Here is a 13,529-nt window from a genome sequence, read left to right on the forward strand (position 1 = left end):
TTCTCCTGACATTTCGCCTGCATCTAGATATATAAACCCATTTTTTCTACTTCCAACAGATCTCACTACCTCTGAGGATGCTTGCCATAGATGCAGGCGAAACGTCAGGAGAAAATGCCTCTAGAACATGGCCATATAGTCCGGAAAACCTACAACAACCCAGTGATTCCGGCCATGAAAGCCTTCGACAATACATTGTATGAACCCTGACTCATTATGCTTGACTCGCAATCACAGCACTGTATGTGTGACTCTCCTCTGCGTGCCTCTACGGGGGGAAAAAGGAAGGCGGTGCATTTTTTTTCCTATGGGCGGCTCCACGCTGCTGCGGACTCTGCCTCAAGCGCGCCCCCTGGAGGCCGCCCCGCGGTACTTGCTGGTTGAGCTATGGCAGGGGCGCGCGCCGTGCTGGTGGTCCTCTTGGCGCTGGGAGTGGGCACCGCGTCCCCAGGTGAGTGAGTGCCCCGCACGCCGTCCTCCCCCCCGATCTCCAACCCCCGCGTCATCCGTTCCGCCTCGGCTTTGGTTCCGCTTTGCCTTGGGGCTGGGAAAGGGGCGAGCAAGTGACTCCGTATCTTTGGAGGGTGGGGTGGGTCATGGCTCAGCGTATGGAATCTACTCCAGGGATGGGCCAATTTCGGCCCTCTCTCCAGGTGTTTTGGACTTCAACTCCCACAATTCCTAACAGCCTCGGGCCCTTTCCTCCCCCCACCCAGCCGCTTAAGCGGCTGGGTGGGGGGAGGAAAGGGCCCGAGGCTGTTAGGAATTGTGGGAGTTGAAGTCCAAAACACCTGGAGGGAGGGCCGAAATTGGCCCATGCCTGATCTACACTGCATTGACACCACTTTTAATGGCTTCAGTGCCATGCAATCGTGGAATATGTCGTTTGTTAAGGCATCAGTCCTCTTTGGTAGAACACCTTGCAAAACTACAACTCCCAGCATTGAGCCTTGCAAGCTAAAGTGGTGTCAAACTGCGTTAGTTCCACAGTGTTAAATGATGCACCCTGGGTAGAAGTGAACCAATGAGGAAGGAAACGTTGCAAAGGCCCGTTGCATTTCTGTTTTCATCACAAAGAGAGGCAAAGGTACACTTGATGAAAAGGAAGCAGGCTTCCTGGAAAGGGAGCATCATTTCTTGGCACTTCATGTTTGAGCGCAATCGGTGCGTGTTGATAAGCCAGGGCTTCCAGGAATTGGGCCATGCCATTTCATTTTTTAATGTATCTATTAGTGAAGTGTCAGTGAAAGTATTTACTTCCTGTGTATTTTATTTGCGTAGTGCGCCATACCTTTTTATTTGGGGACATGTTATTATTTATTTCGTATACTTTTACCCCGCCCTTCTCCTCCCAAGAGGGGACTCAGGGCGGCCCCACATAAGCACCCTACTATGCTATCATCATTTAAATAATAAACAAATATATTAAAATATTAAAACACTTCATTAAAACAGTAAATTAGTCACACCAGTTAAAACCAAATCCAAGTCTGAGTTTGTTGCAGTATCTAATTCTTCTTTCCAAAATTTTGTGGTTTTGACTACTGAACCCTCACTCCGACACCAAAAGCCATTAGAAAACGTACTCTTTCAGCTGCAGAGTATGGCAGTAAATTTCACCAAGATAATTCTAGAATTGGGTGCCATAAATCAGAGGCCCCTTCCACATAGCTAAATAAAATCCCACATCTGCTTTGAACTGGGATATATGGCAGTGTGGACTCAGATAACCCAGTTCAAAGCTGATGTTATGGGATTTTCTGCCTTGATATTCTGGGATATAAGGTTGTGTAGAAGACCTCAGAGTCGTTTTGAAGGCACATAACAGCAACAAGCAACAACCATTCGCTGCTCTGCCTCAGGCAGCAAAACATTTTGGGCTTGGCATGGAGCATTATTCCTCCACAATCTCTACCATGTGGTTTTATTGCTGGTAGATTTCAGGATATGGCAGAGTGTCCTGGTGAGGAATTAGGAGATCTGTTGATATGGATGCTGATTTGCACAGGCCTTAATAGAGGAGGGAAAATAACGGATCTTTCAAATAGATTGAGAAGCCATAGGACTGTTGCAAAGATACTGGTCCTGTTTCTTTGCTGCAGCCCCCCCCCTCCCCCCAATTGTCTTTAAGATATGAAGTCTTGGTACTGTGAAGAAAAAAAGTCATCCAATTATAATTTGCACCATAATTATTTGAATATCTGTGCATTATTATTTACATTTCTATCTGGAGTGAACTTAGGTTCCTAACTGGAGCGAATTATAGGGAGTGGACAATCCCTTATTAAAACAGCTCCACTGGCTGCCGGTAAGTCTCTAGTCCCAATTCAAGGTGCAGATTATCACCTACAAAGCCCTAAATGGTTCAGGTCCAGCCTATCTTTGCGATCACATCTTCCCCTATGATCCTGTGCAAGCTTTAAAATCTGCTGGGAAGGCCCTTCTCTCACTCCCACCTCAGTCACAAGCACAGTTGGTGGGGATGAGGGAACAGGCTTTCTCAGTGGTGGCCCCCCAGCTCTGGAACTCTCTCCTCAGGGAAATTAGATTATCATCCACCCTGTCCACCTTCCGTAAAGACATGAAAACTTAAATGTTCCAATGTGCCTTTGATTAATCAGTTTGTCAGTTGACGTGGCCCTTCTAGCCCTAATTTAATTATCTGGCTTTTGCACTTTACAACCAGCTCTACCATTGCAGGTGTATTGCACAAGCCCTTCCCCTGCCCTCATAGCTCTGAACACACCCATTGTGCTTGGCTACTGGTTGTTATTGGTTGTTGATGATTTATATCTGTATGATGTCTTGTATGGTTTTTGTTTTAATTTATTGTAATGTAATGTATTTTATTGTGCTATATTTTAATGTTGTTGACTGGTCCTGGTCCTATATAAGCCACCCCAAGTCCCTTTGAGAGGATGGTGCCGGGCTATAATAATAAAGTTGTTATTATTATCATCATCATCATCATCATCTTGCACTGATGCTTTCCCATCTCCGAGAATTGACTCTCAATTCCAGTTAAAAAATAAGCAACAAAAGACCACCCGCACAGCTTTATAGCCGTATTTTCCATGTATGAACCTAGAGGCTATGGGAGTTTAACTGCACACACCAACTAGACAAATTCTAATTTCTGTCAAAGCCTTAGATGAAAAAAGTGTTCCATTTGTAATCACTCTCCATTTTTAAAAGGTCAGATTGGCCCAGACTTTGCTTAACTTTATTTAGACTTTCAGAGGGTTTTTTTTTACACTGAGCTATGATGGGTTAAAAACAGAAAAACGCCCATTCTCAGGCTTGCTCTTTTCCTAATATTATTGTTAGCAGGGTGTTTTTTTCTTTGATTTTGTTGTGGAATTTTATAGACAGGAAGATATATGAATAAATATTTACATATTTTTTTAAAAAAATAGTAAATAATACTATATATGAAACTCTATGTGAGCTGGTGATAAGGTGTAATAACCTGAAAATGCTTTTTAGGTTTTCTGTGAATCTTTAGATCATATTACGTTGTGTGATTTTTTATTTTATTTTTTTGGTTAAAACTAGCACTCTGCAGGACAAGTTTCACAGTTTATAACAATCCAGTTTTTGAAAAGTATTGTTTTCTTTGTTTTCTTTCTTTGTTTTGGTTTATGAATGTGTGTGTATGAGGGCATCTACTTCTTTTGTAGTCAGTCCTGAATGTCTTCTGTTGTTTAGTCAAAATAGCTTTGTGGAACTTAAAAGAACATTGATGCTGTTCTTATTGGCACTGTGGATGCCCTTACACTATGCAGAACTTCACAAGGTGTCTTCTTTCTTGATTTTTTTCCCCAGCTTTTTGAGTGCTGCTTTGTCTGTCTGGTTCACCCAAAACATTTTTCTGCCTGATATTAAGCAGGAAATTCCATCCATCAATACCCCAACACAGTGTACAGAACATTAGCTCAATTAAGTTATTTTAACTTCTGAAGCAGAAAGTCTTGCAAACATCTTTCCTTATTCTAGAAGAGCAAATTACAATTTATTCTTTTATGACATAATAATAATAATAATAATAATAATAATAATAAATTTATTACCTGCCTCTCCCAGCGGCTCGCAGCACGATACAACATCATTAACACAAGAGATAAAACACTATTAAAAGCCGTACAACAAGACATGTAGAGTTAAAATACAAGTTAAAATCCACTGGTGAGATGCAGATTAAAATTCCAAACTTAAAATTGACCAGGTAGGTTATACCCCCCCTCCCCCCCCTTCCCATTTAGTGACTTCCTGTCCCAAATAATTTAAAGTATTTTATTGGTTCATATATATACATACATACATATATATAGATATGTTTCACTGACTGTTTTTATGAATATGTAAATTGAAAATAAAAAAACCATATTAATCTAAAATTGACAGGTTAGACTTGCCGGATGGAATGGGACTTTAGTTGAGTCTTAAATTCTGACAGCAGACCTAGCTGTGGAGCTCTTCTAGCACAGTCTTGGGGCAGCCAGTGAAAAGGTCCTCTGGGTGATGGTCACCAGTCGGTTTCTGAAAGGTTGGAGTAGTTGCCCCCTCCCCCACAGAGGACCTCAGTGTTTGGTGCAGACTATACAGGAGAAGGTGAACCTAGACACAAACCATATAGGGCTTTAACTGTCAAAACCAACACTTTGTTCTTTGTCTGGAAACTAATTGGCAGCCAGTGGAGTGACTTTAGGATCAGTGTAATATGCTCACTCCTGGATGTTCCTGTAACCAATCTGGTTTCTGTGTTTCTGAACTTTATACACAAGTAGCCCAGTGTAAAGTGTATTGCAGAAGTCCAACCTTGAGGTTATCAGCACCTGAAGTACTATCTTTAGATCTTCCAAATCTAGAAAGGGGCGCAGCTGGCGTATCAGCTGAAGCTGATAGTAAGCACTCCTGACAGTGGTATCAACTTGACCTGACATTTGGAGAGACTGGTCCAGGAACACTCCCAAGCTGCAAACACAGTCTTTCAGGGGGAGCGTAACCCCATCCAAAACTGGTTGACAGACCATCACCCCCAGATTTGGACTCTTTGTGGCAAGCACCTTTGTTTGTCTGAATTCATTTTCAGTTTGTTTTTCCTCATATCAGCTCATTCCCTCCTTACATCAAAATTTTGCCATCTGAAGCAGATGCCTTACTAGTGGCGGAGCTGCATCCTCACTGCATCCTCACTGCCCAAGAGTGCATCTCACTGTAGAATAGATGCCATTTGACTGCACTTTAACTGCCAGGGCTCGATGCTATGAGATCAGGAGAGCTGTGGTTTTACCTTTAACCTTCTCTGCCAAGGAGTGCTGTGTCTCACCAAACTCCAACTCCCAAGATTTCATAGCATTCAACCATAGCAGTTTAAATAGTGTCGGACTGCATTAATTCTACAATGTTGATGTATCTGTAAACAATTCTTTTGGAGACACTTTTGGAGACATACTTTGTCTCCAAAAGACAACCCTAGTGTAAACTTGATTCAGTGTTAATGGAGTCCTCAGAGCTGAATTTGGGGAAACTGGTAAGCGCAGTTCCTATGGAAGCTAATGTGTGAGTTTTTAAACATTCTTATATTGGGTTGATTGTTTATTCTGCTCATAAAATCAGGAATCTGAATTGGCTTGCCCTGGAGATGAACATAACCCGATAGTTTTTCTGACACATCACATGGAAATTCATGAATGAAAACACAGCTTGTTTACATTAGGTAGTCAAAGAGGAAGGCAGAAACTATTTGTGATTTCTGAAAAACCTAGTTCTGACCCTGAAATGTTTGTTATTTTTTTTTACCCCGAATCATGGTATAAAATTCAGAAGTGCCTTTAGGGGGGCTCCATTCTGATTATTTTTTCCCAAAAAATTGTGCCAGCAAAACGTATTGTGTTCTTAGCCACAGGTATGCAGCCAATGAATTGAGTAGGACTCCTTGTTGAATAAATGAATCGGATATCATTCTGATATTGATCAGATCAATCAGATCAGTCATGATTAGCATTTTGTGGTTAGTGTAAATGTCATACCACATGAGTATGTAGTATTGTTTACTCACACAATGCGTTTCTACACAACACACAATTCCTTGCTTCCAGTAGAGTCATACATTTAAGATAATTAAAATTACACAGCACTGCTGTCTTTAAGCAAATTTATTTTGGGAAAGGCTTGCTGAAAACTATTACTGAGTTTGCATGGAAAAACTAAATAGGAACTGCTGCCAATAGGCCTAGAATACATTGAAAGGAATAATGTCACCAAGATGATATCTCTGTGTGGAGAAAAGTAATTTTTCAATTAGAAAAACAATGGAAAACAAATCAGTCAAATCAGTCAAATCCAACTTTGATTTGACGAGTCTATCAGACAGCAAAATGTTGATTAATGTGGTGAACAGTTACAGAGCACTGCATATTTTACTTACTTTCCACAACTTCTGTGTTATTCTATATTTTATGTCTGTTTCCTGTTGCTCACTCATCCACCATAAAAGAACCACATATTGCATGCAGATGTATATATTAGAGCCTTGACATTTTTCTCTGCCCACACGTTGCCTTTTGTTTTATCCTGTGCATTATCTGATGCGTTATAACTGCCTAATTAATTATCTTTTGGATTTTTTGCTAAGCAAAGTAATTTGCACCTGCTTTCTTTTATAATCTGATTTGTCTATGTCAGTGGTTCCCAACCTGTGATCCGTGGACCACCAGTGGTCTGCAAGAACTAAAATATGGTCCATGGCTTCATTGTTATTACACATTGCAACAAGAGCAACTGGTCTCGCAAAACACTCTTATAGTGCCAAGGCCTATTAAATATGGTTTTTTGTAGGCGAGTAGATGGCGATTACTGGATGACATATGTTCTGTATCAGAAACTAGAGCTGATGTGGTCTATCCAATGCAATTTTCTGAATTAGCACCCCAAATAACCAAACTGAATCTAAAGTTGACCAAAAACTGATTTGTAACCCCTTGGTATTAATGTTGGAGAGTGGTCCCTGGTCAAAGTGGTTCCTGGTCAAAAAAAGGTTGGGAAGTACCCTAAAGTCATGCTGGAGGACCTAGATTTTTCTAGAAAGAACACCTCTCAGGAAACCTCTAGATCACAGCTTGCCAAATGTTTCATATTGGTGACACTCTTTCTCGACATGCATTAATTCGTGATACAGTCATTCAGTTTTACTGGCAAACCAGAGGTTCAACCAACCCCTTATTAGCAATGCAGTCTCATATATAAAGTGTGATAACAAAATGTATGGGGACACAACATACATCATGAAAACCTTTCATATATTTTTTGTATTATTTGCAAGATTATGGCATATATTTCCAAGATTTTGTCATTTCTTGTCACCTTTGCACAACACACCTACCTACTGTAGCCAACACACTAATGTGTCACGACATACTATTTGGAAAGCTTTGCTCTAGATCCTTCGGTGTGATTCTGTGACAAGCCTCCAGCAGATGTTGACCATGGAAGCATGTTGTGGGACCTAATAATTCCCAGAGAAATCTTCTCCCAGGTTTTCATTTTCATTAGACCCAACAAATGTGGAGGGATGACTAAAATGTGTTCTGTCTCTGCATTTGCTGACATAGAAGCGAATGTTTGTGGCTTTCCTCCCATTTCGACCATGTCTAATGGCTGCTGTTCATATTATAGTAGGCTCTCCACTTTTGCGGGGGTTAGGAGTGCACTCCCCCAAAGTGTGAAAAACACAAATAAAAACTATTTTTAAGCTGAGATAACATCTCTCTAGGGGTTTCTAGATCCTCTGTGATCAACTTCTGAAAAATGTTGACCTTAGGTTTACCTTTGAGGATTCCTAGAGTAAACCATATTATTCAAATCGATTAATAACACTGTGTAACACGATTTTTGTTCCTGAGTTATAAATGTCATTTCCTAACTGGGTCTATCATAAAAACATGGAAAAAGTTTATTAAATGCAAAAACTTGTTTTTGCGGGACATCCTGCAGCACATTTTGCTATAGTTTTTCAGTGAATAACTTATAGAGTCTCAACCAATTCAACATACTTTGTGGCAGCCACAAAAATGAAGTTTCTGGAGGATAACAAGTACTTTCAAAGTAAGTAGTGTACAATTAAACAGGAAATAACATTTTCAAAACAGGAACAGAAACATTTTCAAATTTTGTTACATAATGTAACTAAATCTATAAAAGTTAAACCAGTAAATATAGAAAGCCAACTGTAAATTGGAAAAAAGATACATGCTGTAAACAGGTGGGATTCCTTGTGTGATAAAGAGCAGACTGACAGACCTAACATATTTTGGAACCAGATGTCAAGCTTAACAACCTCTGTTTTTTTCCCCTAAAATCTTTCTAGAGTTAATATGCCTGACGGAACCACGGAATGTTATTGTCGATATTGTTGACACAACAATCATTCTGAAATGGGAGTGGGATAATCCATGCAATCTCAATGTAACGTTTTCAACTCGGTACCACCAACTGTAAGTTCCCAGTTCACTTTCAATACATAGCTGTGAAATGTTGCTGTAACTTTCGGTTTAATGTGTAAATCCAGTCCTAAATTATGTGTTAATATGTTCTCCAAAAGTATCAACAGTACATCATTCATGGTACAGTAGAGTCTGGCATATCTAACCTTCGCTCATCCAACGTTCTCCAATGCAGTCTGCCTCCCAACCGGATCCACAGCTGTTTCAATACATTGCAATGTTTTGGTGCTGAATTCATAAATACAGTAATTACTACATAACATTCTGTGTATCAAACTGCCTTTTCTGTTGATTTGTTGCAAAACATTATGTTTTGGTGGTTTTTTCTTAATCCCTCCTTATTATCCAACGTTCTGTCGGCCCATTTATGTTGGATAAACGAGACGATACCGTATAATATTCCAGTCAAAATTAGATACATACATGAAATGTGGCATAAATTGTTTAGATAATACTAAACTTTTCAGATATATTAAGAATTTACTCAACAGTAAATCACAGGTGCTGGAATACTGTGTCATCTGGAATACTGTGTCCAATTCTGGGCACCACAATTCAAGAGAGATATTGACAAGCTGGAATGTGTCCAGAGGAGGGCGACTAAAATGATCAAGGGTCTGGAGAACAAGCCCTATGAGGAGCGGCTTAGGGAACTGGGCATGTTTAGCTTGAAGAAGAGAAGGCTGAGAGGAGATATGATAACCATGTATAAATATGTGAGAGGAAGCCACAGGGAGGAGGGAGCAAGCTTGTTTTCTGCTTCCTTGGAGACTAGGACGCGGAACAATGGCTTCAAACTACAAGAGAGGAGATTCCATCTGAACATTAGGAAGAACTTCCTGACTGTGAGAGCCGTTCAGCAGTGGAACTCTCTGCCCCGGAGTGTGGTGGAGGCTCCTTCTTTGGAAGCTTTTAAGCAGAGGCTGGATGGCCATTTGTCAGGGGTGATTTGAATGCAATATTCCTGCTTCTTGGCAGGGGGTTGGACTGGATGGCCCATGAGGTCTCTTCCAACTCTTTGATTCTATGATTCTATGAATTTTCCCAGTAATTGTTCTAATTCCCCCAAAATTGGAAATGCTTTCCATATACTTCCTGCATTTAAAATGAATACATGGTAGAATGGGGTTCTGATGACAAGACAACTTCCATTATCTTTGCATGCTTGCTAAAATATCTGTACAGTTTGCCTCCCCATACAGACTTTGGGTGGAAATGTACTTTAGGATTAATGCTGTCTGACTCCGCCTTGTGGCTCAGTCCTGCGGAATCATGGGAATTCCACAACTTTTTAGCTTTCTCTGCCAAAAAAAGCTGGTGCCTCACCAAACTACAAATCTTGGGATTCCCTAGCATTAGTTCCACAGTGTAGATGCACCCTTTACATCCAGATATATAGCTGTGCATTTTGTTTTTTCCATGTGGATGATGTATTGAATGGCCTTGGTCATAAGGCATGATTTCCTTCCTTAATTGTACTGCCCACCAATATGATTCTATACATGAGCATGTAAAGTGTGGAATCAATCTCAGTTTCATTAATAAGTTAGGAAATCTTGGAAGACAGTAATCTTCTATAAGAGCATGCTACTTGCATAATATTTTGGGAATGATCAATTTCCAAGACTCTGAAATCAAGACTTTGACTCTTGTTCCTTCTTGACCTACCCATTGATGAAATTACTTCTTATGCCTTTTAGGGAGTGTAGAGGGCAGTTTCAACAGAATTCATCCTAAACTTATTCTAAGCCTGTAGAGAGACTTTTCCCAAAACTTTAAATGACAACAGGTTGCTCCTAGGTTTGACAAATAAACAAACAAATAAACAAACAAATAAATAAAAGCCCTCCTGGTCCAAAAAACAGATGAATTTGCCCCAAGTAGTGGTTTTTACAATCTGATTCTCAACTCCCAGAAGTCCCAGCCAGCTTTGCTGATAGTCAATGGTGATGGGCTCTGAAGTCCAAAATAGCCAGATTACTGCTTCTTAAACTGTGGATCCAGACCCCAAATGGGGTCCCCTTAGCTCAGTGTTGGGGCCACAAAAATTGGCAACAGTAAACCGTTTCTGAACACCACCTATTTACACAAATCTGTTGGCAATAGCATGCAGTGTTTACAGTGGATCAACTGTAGTCCACAAAAAGGAAAATTTGTGATTTGTCACAAATAGGGAAAGTTAACAAGCCCTGACCTAGATGACCAAAAATGGAAAACCAGGAGGCGTTCTCAAATTTTAAAAAATAGTAGCTGCTTGAATGGTTGCCCTCTAGCCATTAGACTTTTATTGTTCCAGAGTCAAAGAAAATCTTCTTTCTCTCTTTTTTAACAACAGTTGGCAGCCGAGGTGTGGTTTGCAGAGGGAAATGGCAGGCAGCAATGCTTCAGCTTTCCCCCACCAACTTGGTTTTCCTCTATGAAAGTCAACTAGCACCTGCCACAAAACTGGTAGAACATCTGAGAGAGGGCTTTGCAAAGAAAGTTTGGCAAGAGGAAGAGAGCATGCCTTTATTCAATCAGCCACTTTTTCCTTTTTAGATAGTTTTTTCCCTTACCTCCAAGCACCACCTTGGTGTTTTGCAGCTGTTGATACCTCTTGAAATGAAATGAAACTTTATTTATAGCCTGCCCTATCTCCCCGAAGGGACTCAGGTCAGCTCACAACAAAAAACACAATGGCAAACAATGCCAACGGTAATATATAAACAAATCAATAAACAAATCAAAAACTCTCCGCTAGATCTCTCCGCTAGAGGCTACCCAAAGAAGAGAACTCGGGTGGGAAAACTGGCCCAGATATAAGGATATTTTAAAGAAAGACAGAGAAGGATTCAAGCTCAAAACACTAGATGAGATCAAAACAACATACGGGGAAATCACATGGTTTCAACACAGACAACTATGTGAGGCATATAACAAAGACAAAAGAGAAGGATTTGAAAACAGAGAGAAACAATGGGAAAGAATTATGACAACAGGAAAAAAAAGGAATCACAAAACTATACAAAATCTTATTAAACTGGAAAACAGAGAGCAAAAGCATGGACAGCTATATCACAAGGTGGAGTAGCAATTTAGGCCATACTATTGACACATCGGAATGGGAAAAAATATGGAAGGAAAAACTAAAATGGACCAACTCCTATAGCTTAAAAGAAAACTGGTTCAAAATGATGTTCCAATGGTACATAACACCAAGCAAACTGGCTAAGTATTACAAAAATGTAACGGAAGGATGCTGGAAGTGCAAAGACAAAAAAGGCACCTTTCTACATCTTTGGTGGACTTGTGAAAAAGTTAAAAAAAATTGGACGGAGATACATAGAACAATAACTAAATTACTGGAATTGCAAATAGATAAGAAAGCTGAGTACTATCTACTAGGAATATTCGACTTTGAGATAGACAAGAACAAAGACAAGCTCCTCTTCCACATGGCCACTGTAGCAAGACTAGTAATAGCAAGCAAATGGAAAAATGAGGAAACCCCGAACTTAGACAACTGGAGACTAAAATTGATGGATAAAATGAACATGGACACATTGACGCAATACATAAGAACTAAACAGAAAGCAGGAGGAATCAGAACAGATTGGTCTCCAATCAGGAAATTTCTAGAAGGAAATTAAGAACAGAAATGATGCACGGGAAACAGCAAAATGAAGACAGACGACAAGCACAAAGGATAACATAATCACCAACTAACCATGGGGGAAATAATGAATAACTAACAAGATCAAACAATACTAACACACTCCACGTCCCACTTTCCAAACCACTGGCACCCCCCCCCCCCTCCTGCCTACCCTTACTTTCCATTAGAAAGTTTGCCTCTCCCTCTCCCAGCTCCCCCATCACCCTCCCCCCCTTCCCATTAGCTAGGAATCTCACCCACCCCCTCCGACCTCACCAGTCCATCAGCCCTCCCCCCCGGCTCTTTTAAGGTATAATCAACATGTCAATGATTAACACCCTATTAATGTATTGTTACTAAAAAACCTCAATAAAAATATTAAAATAAAAATAAACAAATCAAAAACAACTCAATAAATTAGAAGCCTACATGAATGAACAAGACATAATGGAATCCACACAATTACTAACATATTAAATCCTTAAAATATCATTTAACATCACTAAAATTGTTGGGGGAGAGATGGAAACAGGTTACCAGGATGGTAATTGTGCAAAGGCGTTCCTGTCACTGCTGATACCTGGAGTTCCAGACTGGAGTTCGCAGTCTGGGATCACCCCCAGACTGCGAACCTGCATCTTCAGGGGGAGTGTGACCCCATCCAACACAAGCTGTAATCCCACACCCTGATCTGCCTTCTGACTGACCAGAAGTGCCTCTGTTTTGTCTGGATTTACTTTCAATTTATTGGCCCTCATCCAGTCCATCACTGATGACAGGCACTAGTTTAGGGGCAGGACAGCATCCTTGGCATTAGGTGGAAAGGAGTGATAGAGCTGGGTATCACCCACATAAATTTGTCACAGAACTCCAAAACTCTGGATGATCTCTCCCAGCGGTTTCATATAAATATTAAACAGCATGAGGGACAGAATTGAACCCTGAGGGACCCCACAGGTCACAGGCCAGGGAATCAAACTGGAGTCCCCCAGCTCCACCATCTGGGTCCAACCCCCCAGGAAAGATCGGAGCCACTGTAAAACAGTGCCCCCAAGCACCATCCCGGAGAGCCGACCCAGAAGGATGACATGGTCGATGGTATCGAAAGTCGCTGAGAAGTTCTAGTAGACTTGGTGGTTTCAACAAATCTTTGAGAGTGACCAGTGCTAGCTCAGCCCAGACACTGTCCGGACACGACCTAACCCCATGGAAATAGCCCATCCCCACTTTTTTTATTTACCTATTACAGTACTGTACTCAAATGCTGGTCCCATCTTATTTCAATTTGTATCAGTCTTGACCCAGCCTTTTTCATTGTCCTGACCCATTCCTTTTCCATACCCTTACAAATAGACATGAAGAGCAGGCAGGATTTTTTTTCTTTTAATATT

At 40.7% G+C, this 13,529-nt stretch overlaps 1 protein-coding gene across 1 annotated transcript in view; it reads left to right on the forward strand.

Moving 5' to 3' along the window:
* Nucleotides 1-325: 325 nt before the first annotated feature.
* IFNAR1 (interferon alpha and beta receptor subunit 1) overlaps nucleotides 326-13,529 on the forward strand; it is a 31,495-nt gene continuing 18,291 nt past the window's right edge. Inside the window, exons 1-2 of the mRNA XM_060770394.2 lie at nucleotides 326-451; nucleotides 8,369-8,495. Of these exons, the coding sequence (XP_060626377.2) occupies nucleotides 388-451; nucleotides 8,369-8,495 (191 nt within the window). The 5' untranslated portion in view covers nucleotides 326-387. The remainder of the gene's footprint in view (nucleotides 452-8,368; nucleotides 8,496-13,529) is intronic.

Source organism: Anolis sagrei, chromosome 3 (genome assembly GCF_037176765.1).
Source record: "Anolis sagrei isolate rAnoSag1 chromosome 3, rAnoSag1.mat, whole genome shotgun sequence".
NCBI classification, from domain to species: Eukaryota; Metazoa; Chordata; class Lepidosauria; order Squamata; family Dactyloidae; genus Anolis; species Anolis sagrei.